The sequence below is a fragment of the Rattus rattus genome, chromosome 1 (genome assembly GCF_011064425.1).
Source record: "Rattus rattus isolate New Zealand chromosome 1, Rrattus_CSIRO_v1, whole genome shotgun sequence".
NCBI lineage: Eukaryota > Metazoa > Chordata > Mammalia > Rodentia > Muridae > Rattus > Rattus rattus.
This window is the reverse complement of record NC_046154.1, coordinates 33,433,628-33,448,527: the sequence shown is the minus strand read 5'-3', so window position 1 is coordinate 33,448,527 and position 14,900 is coordinate 33,433,628. Positions and strand designations below refer to the sequence as shown.

The 14,900-nt window shown below is 51.0% G+C and overlaps 3 protein-coding genes across 4 annotated transcripts; 1 reads left to right on the top strand and 2 right to left on the bottom strand.

Annotated features, from left to right (window-relative positions):
- Positions 1–1,830: 1,830 nt before the first annotated feature.
- On the bottom strand, positions 1,831–2,944 carry C1H1orf122 (chromosome 1 C1orf122 homolog). Its single transcript, XM_032898406.1, has 3 exons — positions 2,851–2,944; positions 2,562–2,763; positions 1,831–2,309 (listed from the first exon to the last, which is right to left on the bottom strand). The coding sequence occupies exons 1-3, from the start codon at positions 2,883–2,885 to the stop codon at positions 2,214–2,216; spliced, it is 333 nt and encodes a 110-aa protein (XP_032754297.1). The 5' UTR covers positions 2,886–2,944; the 3' UTR covers positions 1,831–2,213.
- Positions 2,945–3,066: 122 nt separating this feature from the next.
- On the top strand, positions 3,067–7,492 carry Yrdc (yrdC N6-threonylcarbamoyltransferase domain containing). The gene is made up of 5 exons (XM_032898392.1): positions 3,067–3,500; positions 4,027–4,141; positions 4,234–4,353; positions 6,187–6,329; positions 6,746–7,492. The coding sequence occupies exons 1-5, from the start codon at positions 3,109–3,111 to the stop codon at positions 6,816–6,818; spliced, it is 843 nt and encodes a 280-aa protein (XP_032754283.1). The 5' UTR covers positions 3,067–3,108; the 3' UTR covers positions 6,819–7,492.
- A 29-nt stretch (positions 7,493–7,521) lies between these two features.
- Positions 7,522–14,560, bottom strand: Maneal (mannosidase endo-alpha like). 2 transcript variants are annotated; one of them, XM_032898368.1, is made up of 4 exons: positions 13,944–14,560; positions 12,633–12,742; positions 11,433–11,509; positions 7,522–9,523 (listed from the first exon to the last, which is right to left on the bottom strand). In XM_032898368.1, the coding sequence occupies exons 1-4, from the start codon at positions 14,476–14,478 to the stop codon at positions 8,887–8,889; spliced, it is 1,359 nt and encodes a 452-aa protein (XP_032754259.1). In that variant the 5' UTR covers positions 14,479–14,560; the 3' UTR covers positions 7,522–8,886. The 2 variants fall into 2 exon arrangements, with proteins under 2 accessions (XP_032754259.1, XP_032754268.1); XM_032898377.1 differs by lacking the exons at positions 11,433–11,509; positions 13,944–14,560 and having other exon boundaries at positions 12,633–12,703.
- Positions 14,561–14,900: the final 340 nt, after the last annotated feature.

The window sequence follows — 14,900 nt, the reverse complement described above, 5'->3', positions numbered from 1 at the left end:
CTGGCCTGGCCTGGCCTGGTTTCCTGCTCTTTCAGCTCTGTGTTGAACCTGTCCATTGGAAACCGCTCTTAGCATCTCAGCAGCTGCTCAATCTATGCAAGCCTTTCCCGTGTGTCCGGGGCACCCCCCTCAGGCCCTCGGAGGAACTGCTGCAGCTGTTTCCTTCAGACCGTTGTTGAAGCTCCTTTTCACCGCTTCTTGGTCCCCCTGCTCTCTTTCCCCTCTCCCCACAGGACAGAAACAATTCCTGAAAGGAAGGGTCGGTTGTTCCTAGGTAGAATCCTGGCACCTTTGACTTTCATATCTGTAATCCCATCCATTGAAGGGAAAGGCTTCTCCAGCGTCACTGAGACTTGATTTGTGGACCTGCGCTACTGTTGCACATTTACGGCTTTTTCACACCCCCAATCAGAAATATGTTGGAAGAGGCAGGCAGCACAAGCCATTTCTGTACTACTCTCTGCACCCCCGGTGTTGGTGCAGAACGACTTCCATGCTTCATCAAATCCACTTCCTAAGCCTTTAATAATCTCCCTCACCAGCTCCCACTTAGTCTTGAATCCCCGGCTGTAGAGGCATTTTAAATATACTTCAGCCAAAGCGAGAGTTTCACAGATGAAGTTTGCAAGTGGTTTTGCTGTGACATGGGTGGGAAATTGTCCATCTCTGAGGTAGAAGGGGATGAGCCACAAAACTGGATGATACCACATATTTCTGATTGGTCTGTCTGTCTGGTCTGTTTCTTACATAGTCTTGGGGTAAGAAAAAGGGGTCTTGTTTCTTATGCCCCTGCTCTTGGGGAGGTTGGTCATCAGCCTGGCATTTCTCACTTCTCCAGGTGGCACAGGGGCTTCTCAGTCCACATTGAAAGCGCAAGTTAAATTGGATCTGTCAAGATATATTATAGTACAAACTTTTTCTAGAACTGGCGTTTAAAAATCATATACTGCTCCTTGGGTGGTGGCCTACTGGGACAAAAATGGGTGATGTCATGTCACTTTCTCAATTCAATGCAATTTCTACTTTTTCTTTTTACAGGAACTGTTTTCATAAAACTTTTTTCCATCAAAACCTAGGGTGTTTATTGCAATATCCTCATGGCCCTTGAGGTGCCAAGTCAGGGGCTTGCCTCCCCTTGCCTCGGGTGTTCTCAGGCTTCCCAAGGGCTGTTTGAGTCGACAGTCTGCATCTTTTGTGCTTTGGAGAAAATGTCACTGAGGTTGGAGTTCCGGGCAGCTATGCCCTTCTCCTGAGAACTCCCCCTTGTCCCACTTTGGGGATGGTGGCTGGAAAACAGGCTTTTCTGGTTGTCTGGCTCAAATCTAGCCAGAAAAGGCCACAAACTCTTCTCTTTTCTAACACAAACTAATCATTGGCCAGTGGTCTTGGTGACAAGTTTTTAAGTCCCAAATAGTTTTATTTGAATTATGTAAAAGTATCAAATTTATTTTAAATGTAAACCATGGGAACAACGGACTTCCACTGAGCGATATGAAAACGTTACAGGTTCAGTACTTCCAAAGGAAGAAACCTCCAACCCCCAAAAAGAATACGAATTTGTATTTTTGAAGAATGTGAAATAATGGTGTTTGCTTAATTGCTCATTTTGTATAAACTTAATATTGTACTTTAAGATATCTGCTATGAAGTGAAAATTTAACTTTTTGGAATTGAAAAAAGCAATATTAAATACTAATGAAATCTTAATTAAATGCTTATTTAAATCTGGTAGTACCTGTGGCATTACTTCCCATCCCTGTCCCTGGTTGAGATTCTCTTCCCACTACCAGCCATCAAGTCTTGGAGGGACAGAAAGGAAAGGTCAGTCACTAAGGGTCTGCATGTTTCCTTTTAATCAAGACTCTGCTGAAGTGTTTTGTGGGGCTGGGCGCCCCCCAAGCATGAAATGAACATATAATACCACCTGGAGCCCCCAAAGCAGACCACACCACTCCGGCCAGCACTGCTGGCCTTCTCGAATCCGAATACTCAACACTGGATGTTCATTGGCTACATTTCAAAGCACAGTACTGCCTTCAGCCAGGACGACGTGGGAATGAACCCAGCTGTTAGTAGAGTTGCCATCCCAGGCTGAGGGCCAAGTACCAGCAACTGCCAGTGAAGACTGGCCCCTTTTGGTGAAGGGAGTTGGTCAGAGTCCAGCCATCGGCCCTGGAAAGGGATAGAAGTCAGGGTGCCCGGATAGGGAATGATCAAGACTCTGCAGCTCCATCGCCAGCATCCTTTGGAAGGCCACCTCTGGTGGATACAGATGGCTGGGGCGACGCTCCGGACTTGGCTGAACCGTTCTAGGTGGAACAGAAATGGGGGAAAATGAGCCCGGAGGAAAGGCCTTAAGTTAGGCCCCGCAAGAATATGGCCACTTGGCATTTCGACAGTACCATACTTTTTCAAAACCTCACTCAGATCAAAGGAAATTAAGTGTAAAGCCGTGGGGATGCTCTTCCACCTGCCTCCTTTGGGGCGGGGGCGCGAGCTTGGCCAGTGCAGTCAGTGGGAAGACCCCACCTCCCCAGGCCCAGCCCAGAGTGGGCACTGACCCCGCCACCAGCCGGTTCCGGGCGCCGCCGGCCCAGCTGCCGCAGCATCTCCTCGCAGGCGGCGATGGTGTCCAGGAGCTGCCGCTGCCGCTGTTCCACGGCGTCCAGCAGCTGCTGGGCGCGTTCATCTCGGGGCGGCTGCGGGGGTGGCCTCCCGCCGAGCCCCAGCCCCGCCTTCCCACGGTCCACGCCGGCAGCCTCCCTGCCCCGGAGAGAGACCGCGTCAGGGCCGGCGCTGGGCGGCGCGAGATCGCGGCCCCAACCCACCGCCCCGCGGGCCCGCTCTCACCCCCGTGACCAGCCTGCGCCGGGGCCCCACTCCATCGCCGCCCGTGCCACCCACCCTCCACCCCTTTGCAGTCCGCCCCCGCCCCCGCGCCGCGCGATGATTCCGCTAAGCCGAGCCCCGCCCCGTCCCCACCGTTCTCCTTCAAGTCGCATGGGGGTCGCGGTCCCTTTAAGCTGCCCGGCGCGGAGGCGGGGCCGAGGCTCGCGGGCCGGAAGTTGAGTTCGTGCGTCACTTCCTCCCGGAAGCGAGTCTGGACGGATGTCTACTGCGCGTCCGTGTGCGGGGCTGAGGGCCGCTGTGGCGGCCGGCATGGGGCTGAGCGATGGGCCAGCGGGCTCTAGCCGCGGCTGCCGCCTTCTACGCCCTCCCGCGCCCGCTCCGGCGCTTCCAGGGGCCCGGCTGCTGCGGCTTCCGGAGAGCGAGGCCGTGGAGGCCGCAAGCCCCGAGCGCTCCGGTTGGACCGAGGCGCTGCGGGCCGCCGTGGCCGAGCTGCGCGCCGGCGCCGTGGTGGCGGTCCCAACTGACACGCTGTACGGTCTGGCCTGTTCGGCGAGCTGCTCGGCGGCTCTGAGCTGTGTGTATCGCCTCAAGGGCCGCAGTGAGGCCAAGCCGCTGGCCGTGTGCCTGGGCCGCGTGGCCGACGTCTACAGGTAAGGCTGCCCCGACCCGGCCCCGTTGGGGGCGGCACCGCGGGAGGGGTTTCCGGTGACAGCCTTGGGAGACTGAGGCGCCGAGCGCGGGAGGGGCTTGTCCTGGCTCACCGAGGAATCCGGAACTGGAAATTTGTTGGGAACGCTTAACGCTTGCCAGGATCCTCTGTAGACAGCGGGTCGAAACGCTGAGTTAGGCGAGCGTGGCACTCCTCACTTGGTGCTCTTGTGATGTGCAGAGGGGAGGCTGGTTTCGGGGTAATGTCTTCCAGAAGATAAGACAATTTGGAGTTGTATTCACGTGTCACGGCGCTGTGGTTTTGTCCCCAAAACAAGGGTGAAGACTAAAAGCCCGGGATACTCTGTGGAGTCTGTCTTAATGTCAGAGCCCCGAGGAAAAGGAAGTGTAGAGAGTTAGGTAGATATCGTTCGTTATACACGCAGAGGACCTCTCTGGCATCCGCCCTAAGTCCAGGAAAGGTTCATCAGGGTGATTTGGCGTGGATTTGTGCTCCTTTGCCTGCAGGTACTGTCAGGTGAGAGTACCTAGGGAGCTCCTGGAAGACCTGTTCCCAGGACCTGTGACCCTGGTGATGGAACGCTCAGAGGAGCTCAACAAAGACCTCAACCCCTTTACTCCTGTGAGTCAGATTTTAGCTTTTTCTGCATCTAAATCAGACTCCTTCAGGCCCTTAATGCCTTTCTCATATTCTCTCTTCCTTTTGCTTCACAGCTCGTTGGCATCCGAATTCCTGACCATGCCTTTATGCTGGACTTGGCCCAAATGTTTGGGGGACCACTTGCACTCACGAGTGCCAACCTCAGCTCCCAGGCCAGTTCTCTGAGTGTTGAGGTGAGAATTGACCCCAGCACGTTAAACTGCTGTTTCCTCAAAACCAACATGGCTAACACTGTAATGGGATTGCCTGGCAGAAATTGGGGCCTATGGTGCGTAGGTGAAAAGGTTACCCATTTGGTGTTGGTTAGGGGAGGGTATTCAAATGAAAGAATCTTGAAAGGGGGCAGGTGGTGCACTCGTAATGCCAGAACAAAGAGGCCAAGGTAAGAAAATCTCAAGGTCAGCCTGAGTTATTTAGGGAGACTTATTTTTTTAATGATTTATTTTTATTTTATGTACATTGGTGTTTTGCTTGCATGTATGTCTGGGTGGTGGCATCAGATCTCTGGAATATGGAGGTGCTGACAGTTATGAGCTGCTGTGTAGGTACTGGGAATTGAACCTTGGTCCTCTACAAAAGCAATCAGTGCTCTTAACTGCTGAACCATCTCTCCTGCCCCTAGAAGCTTTATTTATCTCTTTTAGAAAGTGTTGGAATTGTTTTCTCTTGATGGGCCAAGGGGGAGCAGGTGCCAAGGGAGAGCAGATGTATTTTTGCATCTATAATAATAGAAAAGATGCTGGGGTGATGGTGAACCATCACTCAGAACACGGCTGATCACTGAGTTCCAGGCCTGCCTAATTTACAGAATGAATTTCTGGCCTTCATAGAGAGACCCTATCTCAAAGAAAAACAACAGATTACAGGAAATAAAGACAGCTTTGTGAGGGAAGTAATTGTCAGAGACTTGACAACAGTGCTGAGAAGAATTTGGGACTTTGAAATATTAGTTCTGTTCTGTCACATGGCCATTAAATGACAGTCCCAGTCCCAACTTGTTGCCAGTTCTCTCTGGTCTCTTTCTTTTTGGAGGGGACATGTTTCTGTTTGAGACAGGGACCACTGTGTATCCCAGGCTGCCTGAAACTCAAAATGAGGCTCCTCAGGCCTCCCCATTTTTGGCTCTGTACCAGCACACCTGGCCTCACCTAATTTTTGACTCCTGACCTTATTTTATTTTTACTTGCCAGATAGGCCTGAGACAAGATCACCGTAACCCTTCGACTGTGTGGTTTAGGGCACATGAGCAGGCAAAGAACCTTCGCTCTGTTCTTACAGCACTTAAATTAGGTGCAGTAAAGGGATGGGGTTTTCTATGCCGGACCTGGGGGCCTTGGAAATGCAGTGTCTGCTTTATTTGCTCTTGGTGGCTATACGTTGTGGGGCCGGGTGGGAATCTTCCCAGAGAAGGGGTAAGTTCTTACCTTGTCAACACCCCTGGACCAGCATAGTCATTATCTGATTTGTAGCTGGTATTGTGATTCCCCTATTGCCAAGACCCTGGCCTAACTGCATTGAAGACTCTTCACCTGGGGCAGAGGGAATCTAGCTCTGTTAACAATACACCCACAACCATGCTCTGATCCTAACTTCACTGAGGTCTAGGATCGGGCTGCTGGAGCGTCACTGTAGGCGCCTGAGTGAAGTCATTTATATGACTCACACAGATGCGGAAAGACTGGCTCATACCCAGCATGCCACTTTTTGGAGCTAGGCCTCCCCCATCCCTGCAGTACTTGGGATTTCCTTTTATTACATTAAGGTTTTTTTTTTTGTTTTTTTTTTGTTTTTTTTTTTTTTTTTTTTATGAAAATGTAACTTGGAGTGTATCCCTAAGGTGGCTTCAGACTTGGTGCATATTGGATCCTGGGTGTTAATTGTGCCCATGACTTATCTGACCATAACTAAGAGGTTTCTCCACTGCTTAGAGGACAATGCTTCAATTTAAATGTGAGCCAAATGATCGAGGTGAATTAATATAGCCATGCCCTTCCTCTCATTCTCAGGAGTTCCAAGACCTCTGGCCTCATTTGTCCCTTGTCATTGATGGGGGGCCAATTGGGGATAGTGAAAGCCCTGAGTGTCGTCTTGGCTCTACTGTGGTTGACTTGTCTGTGCCTGGAAAGTTTGGCATTATTCGCTCAGGCTGGTAAGTATCTTTCTCGTGCCACTGGGGTCTGTGAGGGAGGGAGGATGAAAGAGAAGCTTTAAAATACAGATTCGCCAGACAGCGTTAATGCAGGCCTTTAATCCCAGCACTTGGGAGACAGAGGCAGGCAGATCTCTGTGAGGTCAAGGACAGCCAGGGCTACACATAGAAACCCTGTCTTGAAATAAAAAACTTGACCAAAAACATACATACCTTCATTACTTTTGCGTGGTTGTAGCCACTAAGGCCACAGAGAGGTGGTAAGTGGGCAGGGACTACGTTTGCTGGTATGGCTGGCCTTTTCAGATTCAAGTGTGTTGAACAGTGGGACGGTAATCCCTAAGAGGCTACTCAGACTCTGGTGGGCTCAGTGCCCTGAGAAGTCAAACTCTTAAACTGCCTTCTGTCTTCCTCAGTGCCCTGGAAAACACTACAGCCATCCTCCAGGGGAAATATGGGCTGCTCCCTTCACAGGGGTCCTGTTCATGAAACTTGGGAGGACCCAAGAACCATGCTGGATACTATGTGTCTACTACAGGTTGGCAAAGCCTCATTGGCTGAGGTTCCTGGAGCTACATCTGTAGCCTAGCTTTTTAGGCAGTGTCCTTGGCTCTGAATCCTGTAGGCCAGCCAGAAGCTGCGGGTTGAGCCTTGCACCCAGGGGAAGGTTATATTTACTCTGTAGATTCATATGTCAACGGAGAATGGAGGGAAGAACATCCTTAGAGTGACCTTACTATTTTAAGTGCCCTCTCACCCCAGCCCTGCCTATAAGTTAAGTAACTTGACTGCAGAATTAGAATGCATTAAGAGCTGCTTTCTGGTGAACAGTGAAATTTGGTTTCAAACCAGCCAGAAGCACTAATGCAGTCTAGAAGTCTCAGGACCAATGCAGCAAAGTCTAGGAGCCCTGGCCAGAGCTTTCTGGGTACAGGAGAGTGGTCATTTGGAGAAAATTATTCTAGGAGTTCCAAATGAAATAATATTGAAAAATAAAATCTTGACTGTTTTCAGCCAGTGACTTTCTTATTTATTGGTATAGTTCTCTGTTTAATTTATTTAACTCAGAAGTCATCTTTGTTCATATGTCTACTGGGTATTTACATAATTATTTTTAAGTATTTGAACTGTATTTCTTTATTATTAAATATTTCTTCTACAAACAGTTGTAAATGGTTTATTTTTCCTTTCGATCTATTTCCTTAGGGTAGGATTTCTCAGTCAAGATATACATGTGCACATGTGCATTATGGCTGTTGATGTAGGCTAGCCTTCAGAAAAGCTAAGTTTCACTGAGGATGCCTGCCTGTTGCCTTGCTATATCCACTGTGTGTGTGTGTGTGTGTGTGTGTGTGTGTGTGTGTGTGTGTGTGTGTGTGTGTGTGTGTGTGCATGGGTTAAAATTATCACTGATTAAATCCAGCCCTTTTGGCTAAGCTACAAGCTGGGTGGTCAGCCCAGCTGATCTGTCAGGTGGGGTTTAGTGTCAGTGACTGGGCTGGTTGTCCTTGAAATGACCAGTATTCCACCTCATCCTCTGTCTCCATCCATTTCCCAGAGTTACGGCTCAGCTTTAGCCTGTAAACCAGTCCAGTAGGTTCCAGTGAACATTTCCTTTTCAAGAATCTTGCTAAAAACATTCATCAGGTTTTACTTGAACAAGGATCCTTGCATGTAGCATTAGTTTATTTGTAAATAAGCTCTGGCATGTTAGCTCCTAGAATCTTCTGTGACTAAGCCCAGCCGTACACTGATTTGTCACAAACTGACCATGGTCAGCATTTATGAGGGCTGCAAGAGGAATGTGCACCGGCAAAAACCATTTCGTATTTAGTACAAATCACAGTAGCACTGAAAGTGACCTCCCTGGCCTAAACCGCTAAAAGGTGTGACCTAGTCCCCTCTGCAGCTAAATGTTCATCTGGGAAAGGCTCCGGAGCACAGAGGTATTGTCAGAAAATAGCTGAACTCCCAGGCCTGGGTGTAGCTGCAAAGAGCGAAAACAGCCGAGGTGCTAGCTACACGATTAAACCAAAAGCAGGATCCTGTAAGCTTTGGGAAAGAAACCTTGCTCCAGTTCCCCAGCACCTGACAGCAGGTGCTTGATAATGAGTGTGGGTGCTCAGTACTCCTGATAACGGGCACAGGAGTCTACTGGAAGGACCTTAAAGTCCTCTTAGAAGTGTCAAATGTTCCCTGTGTTCGGGAAGATGTGGCAGGGTGGCTGTCCAAAGGAAGTACGGTGCATGCTAGCTTAGAACCCTGAGACCCTTCCAAGCAGAGTGGCTCTCTCAACTCCACTATACAACTGCCTGCCGCAGCTGAAAGCTGAGGGCCGTGGAGCTTCCTTAAGCCATTGCAGCCATTTGTCCCCTCCCGCTTCATCATGCCTTGCTTCCCAGCACCACCAGTCCAAGTGCCAGGCTCTGTTCTCTGTGAGCTAGCTGGTCTACCCACAAGCTCCCAGCTGCTGCTTGGGACCAATGAGTGCCTGTATCCTCAGCTGAACCAGCTTGGTGATCTGTTGAGGTTTGTTTGGGTGATAGTGATGGTCCCCTCACATCAGCCATTGCTCCTTTTCCTTGATGAAGTGCTCTGCCCAGCGTCGGGTCAGCTCTAAATAAAGGCTGGGCTGGTGAGGCAGGTAGTCCAGATACAGGCGAGTCGGCGTCGTCTTGGGGACAGCTTTCTCGATTTGTGTGCCCTCGTGCCACTCATTGAAGGAGGTGATGGAGACTATCTCAGGCCTCACAGTCAGGGCTGCCTGCAGGGCTGTCTCATAGTACTTGCCGTTGACTCTGTTTCGAGTATTGTGGTTGTTCCAGGGCCGGATGCTGGTGTCAATGTACCCAGGCCCCACACTAGGGATGAACATGAGGTTGTTGGTATCACAGAAATTCTTCACAGCTTTCCAGTTCTGGTGGGAGGAGCCAAAGGAGAAGCCATTGGAGGCAAAGTAGGTGTACATTCCGTCAAATCCCGCAGCAAGGATGTCGTGGGTGTGGCTCTCCTCCACAAGCAGAGCTATGAAGACCCCATCATAGGGAGTGTTTCGGATAGAGTGAGGCCCGTTTTGTGTCAGGAGGTGGGCCCAGGCCTCGGGGGATGTCAGATAGGAGTCGTAGATATAAAAGAGTGGGAGGCTCTTGCCCATGCTATTCTTATACCGATAAAATGCACCATGGGAGCCATACCTGAGGAGCAGGAGGGAGAGGCTGAAGTTGGTTGTGGTAAGATTAGCCACAGGGGAGATCTTTTTCTGTGCTCACAGCAGTCTGGGATCCAGCAGGTCACATATTGAGCCTATGCCTCCAAGTATTAGCCTGCCTCCCTTCTCAGCCCCCTCTGACCTGTCATCCCTAAGCCTCTTCTCCCTAGCCTGGCCACCTTCTAATAGGTGTCTAGCCTTCATTCCTGCCTTCCTATAGGGTATGATCTGACCACTCCTTACCATGACCTGTAAGGATTACCGTTTCTGGTCTGACCTTACCAATTTTCATTCCTGCTACTACCCATGAGATTCCACTTCCTAACTGGCCTTTGCCTACAATTTCTCCTTTCTCCAGAGCTTTGCAGATCTGACATCATCACTATCATCAATATTTTGTTTGATACGGCATCTCATGTGGCCTGGAGCTCACTAGACCAGGCTAACCCTGAACTAAGAAATTAACCTGCCTCTACCTTCTAATTGCTGGGATTAAAGGCATGTGCCATCATGCCTAGCCAGAGCCGACATTTTAAAAAACTGGGAGCAGGGATGAGGGACGGATCTGGGAGGAGTGGGGAGGGCAAATATGATTTTTAAAATTACTTTAAATATGCTTTTTAAAAGAACCATTATGCTGGAGAAATGGCTAGAAATTAAAAGTAATTGCTGTCCCTCCAGAGAATCTGAATTCTGCTTCCAGCACCTACATTAGGCAACTTGTTACATGCCTGTAACTCCTGGCCTCTGGGCACACACAGACACACATATGCATATAATAAAAAATAAAACTTTTGGGCTGGAGAGATGGCTCAGTGGTTAAGAGCACCCGACTATTTTCCAGAGGTCCTGAGTTCAATTCCCAGCAACCACATGGTGGCTCACAACCATCTGTAAAGAGATCCGATGCCCTCTTCTGGTGTGTCTGAAGACACGTACAGTGTACTTATATATAATAAATGAATAAATCTTTAAAAAAATAAATAAATAAAACTTTTTTAAAAAACAGTTGGGGATTGAATCTACTAAATCCAGGGCCTCTGGCCAGTTGACACATGCCTGTGTCCCAGCACTTGAGAAGCTTAAGAACAACAGAGCAGGAGTTGAGGGTCACACTCAGCAACAAAAAGAGCTCAAGGCCAGCCTAAATTAGGCCCACTCATTCCTTGTAGCTTAACAACCACATTTATATATGTCAGTTCTAGGAGCTGGGAAGTCCAAGATCAAAAGTGCCTAACAACTTTGGTGCTTGGTGAGGGCTCTTGCTAAGCTAACAGATGGCCAACAGACTGTGTTCTCACACAGAAAGCAAGAGTCAGCTTTTTAGATGTCAGGACATAGAACCTGTCCTCGCAGAGAAGCACACATCACCATTCTAAAGTAATTCCGTGAAAACTGGGACAGAAGGTACTAGCTCAAACTCGTGCTGAGCATGCAAAGGAGCCTCCCTGAGTTTGATCTCCAGAACCATAAAAGAAAAAAATCCTTCTTGGGCACATTCTTAACACAAAACTTCACTTTGCTTTTTATTGTTTTTATTTATTTTTTTCATACTACAGATTACTGTCGTTTCTCACTTCTTGGTTGGGGAGCTCTGTTGCACCCCCAAATACTAGATTCTAAGTACCAAGTCAGAAACGTCGCTAAAGATAATAGCTAATATATGTGGGCACTGGACAGTATCTTAGTAAATATGTACAAGCATGTATGAAACACTTGGACACTAAAACAAGACTCAGTTATGGCCCCAGAACCAGACTGAAACTCAGCTACCTGGCTCAACCCAGCACCTCACTGTGAAACAACTGCTTGGAACACACATATTCCAGCCTCGTACTGCCTGGCCAGGCCCTCCTTCCCTTCTCTCCCTGCTCCCAGCTAGATCCCCATCTTACGTGTCAATGATGTACTTGATGTTGTCATGGACAGTGATGTCATCCCGGCCCTTGTAGGGTTGGATATGGAAGGCCACCTGCCACAAATAGAGGAATCGCGTGTCAGGCGAATACAGAACACGTACAGATTAGTGCCCCCAACCCTGGCTTGTAGGAGGGGCTGCGTTCAGGAATGCCTGGCCAGGATCAAAAATGAAGGGGGAAGGCTTGTCCATGTTCCACGTCAGGGTATCCAGGAAGCATTCTGGGTCACTGCAGGATGGCGTTCAAGTTTCCATCTCTGTCACCTCCAATCATGAGCACAATGAGATGTATGCCTACTCTCTGCCAATGGAAAATGTGCCAGGATCTGTTAAACCTGCCAGGGGTGACCTCGGGAGGGGAGGGGGCTTCTCTGTCATTTTTCTCCCCTCACCACAGAAGTTGGACTGACTTCCTCTATTGATGTGTCGAGGAATATGGCCACACACGTATCCGTGCACTCAAAGGTGAGCCTGCTTATGGAGGCCCAGCGCTGTCCTGTGCTACATGCAGTGGAGTCTAGAATTCTGTCTGCAGGTCCATCTGACTCTTGCCTGCCCAGTATCCAAGATCAGGGTCTCCAACCTAGCCTCTATTACTCAGTAAAAGTGAAGGGACTGGAGAGAAGGCTCAGCGGTTAAATGCACTGGCTGCTCTTCCAAAGGACCTGAGTTCCCAGCACACACGTCGGCTGACTCTCAACTAGCTCCATGGGGATCTTAATGCCTCTGGCCTCTGCAGGCACCTGCACATCCTCACACAGAGATAAACACACACAAAATTTGAAAAATAAAGGTAAATATTAGAAAGTGATACTTCTTTGTCCCCTATTTAGTTTTCTCAATAAAGATGGTAGCAGTTGATGCGGGCACAGCCTGCTAGACCCTCTTCCAGTACAGGGCACTTGCTATGAATCTGTCATCCCTAGCCACCCCACACTAACCTTATGGCAGAGAAGGGGCATTGCGGTGCCCCTTTGCAGTGGTGGTGGCACATTCCTTTAATTCCAGCACTTGGGAGGGAGAGAGGCAGGTGAATCTCTGAGTTGGAGGCCAGCCTGGTTTACAGAGCAAGTTCCAGGACTGTCAGGAAGTTACAAACTGTGAGAAACTCCAGAAGAGGAGTAGGGGAAAGGGAGGGAGGAGAAGAAAGGACATCTTCCAGAATGAGAGGACTCACCTGGATGTTGTACTGATGGGCAGAGTCCAGAATGGCAGGTACCAGGTCGTCTGTGGGCTCCCCGTTATCATCAGCCATGCCAGGTGGATACCAGGAGAGAACCAAAACGCCTAAACATACAGAAACCCCTTCAGTGGCACACAGTGCGCCACCTCGGCTCTCCGTAGAGATTTTCTTATCCGAAATCACCTCCAACTGCATGATTCCAGAAAACCTCGGGCCAGGATCCTGCCAGCTTCCTAGACAGAGCTGAGGCCCAGGGCTCAGCTGGTCTCGGAGCTGTCCACTCCGGCAGTGCTGAAGTGCTGCTGCCGAAGGAGCCAGCCTTAGGAGTGCCGCATCAAGTAGCAGAACGAAGAGGAAAGAGTAGCCATGCCACACTGATCTGGAAGTCACAGCCCTACCTCTGAAGTCCTACCTGAAGAAAAGTCCTATCTCCATGCTCCTAGGGGCGAGAGCTCTTGCCTTGACTGCCATCTAGAAAGCATAGCCCACATCCGAATTATCTTTCTGTATGTCCCACACCTCCTTATTTGTTTATTCATTTATTATTCTGGAGATACTGTCTCACTGTGTAGCCTGGCTACTATACTACATGGTTGGCTTCAAACTGGGACTCCTGCCTCACCCTCCCAAGTGCTACGGTTCTGGCATGCACCACTAAACCTGAATCCTGACCTTGTAGCTCTCCCTCCTATTTATAAACCACGTCAAGGTATAGCAAGATATATCTTTAAAAGCTGGCAGAATTCAGTGACAAGATCTAAACTAAATGAACCTCCCCTACCCCAGCCTGTAATGCAGAAGGTTCTCCAAAGTCTCTGCTGGCTGGGGAGTTGATAAAAACACTCCTGTGTTGTGCCCACCCTGCGCCCTGCTAGACGGACCTCATAGCTGTTGCACTCCCCTGCACTTGCTGTGAAAGCAGAAGCCCCCTCAGGCTCTCCTTTGAACCCCAGACTGGAAGGGCCGGGATCCCCAGGCCTCACTCTCCTAAATCCTGAAAGACCAACCGACTCAGCTGCTCTTTTTACTGTCCCTGCGTGAGACACCTCTGCTGCGCACACACCCCAACAACCCTATGGAAGGGTACTGGGGTTGTGGAGGGTCAGAAAGGCCCAGAAAGTACAGTAGGAAATTGGAAGGGGCGATCGTGTGTAGTGGACCCGGGATAAGAGTGGGAGGGAAGGGCTACCAGGTCAGCCTGGCGGGGGACTGGGACCCGGGAGCCTGTGGCGGGGCATCAAGAACTGAGGTTCAGGAAGGAAGGGAAGCTGGGGGACAGACTGGCCAGGGGAACGGGGGCCTCACCGATGGCTGCTTCTTTGAGCTGGATCATGTGCTCTCGTAGCACGTCGGGGTCCCGCGAGCTGTAAGGCCCCAGCTCCGGGTAGAAGCTGGAGCCCAAGTCATCTGGAGGGCTGTGGCGGCCACGCGGGTAGCTGGCCGAAATCTTGGGATCCCAGTGCGGCACCATGACATGGTCCCAGTGGATGTAGTGGCCCTCGCGCCGCGGACTCCCGTACCACGAGTAGTAAAAGGCGTGCAGATCGGAGTAGACACGCTGGCTCTGCCGGGGCGCGGGATCGGCCTCGGCCGGGCCCAGCGAGGCGCGCGGGGCGGCGGTGCGCGGCGGAGGTGGCGGCGGCGCAGCGGGGGCAGCCGGGGCCCGAGCGGGAGCAGGGTTCCCCTCGGGACGCCGCTCGAACGGTGCAAGTTCCGGGCCTGGGCCCAGTGCGGGCAGCCCGTCCGGGGCCTTGAGCGTGCGCAGCCCCATGAGCGTGCCGAAGGCGAAGAGCAGCACCAGGAAGAGGGCGATGCAGGCGCGGCGTCGCCGCCGGGCCATGGCTTTCCCGCGGTGCCCGCCGCCGCGCTAACAGCCTCGGATCCGCGCCATTCCGCCCGCCCGCGCGTCCCAGACCACGGCCCGAGAGTGCCTCACGCCCAGGGCGGCTCCGCGCCTGTCCCCGCAGTGCGGGCGGGCCCGGCACACACAAGATGCAGTGGCGCCGACCAAGTGATTGCGAGTGGAGGGGGACCAGCGCGTCCTGGGCCGAGGTAACTGGGGTCCGGGTGGGTGCGGAACCGACCTTCCTGGTAGAAGGATCTCTCAGCCTCCTTGTGAAGCCCTTCTTCTACGGAGCTGTTACCATCATCCCAATTCGCCCCATATCCCCAGTACTGAGAAGAGGGGCATTGGGACACCCTGCGAGCTTTGACTGGAGCCAGTAACATAGTGGAGGACCCCAGCTTGCACTGGAATCGAAC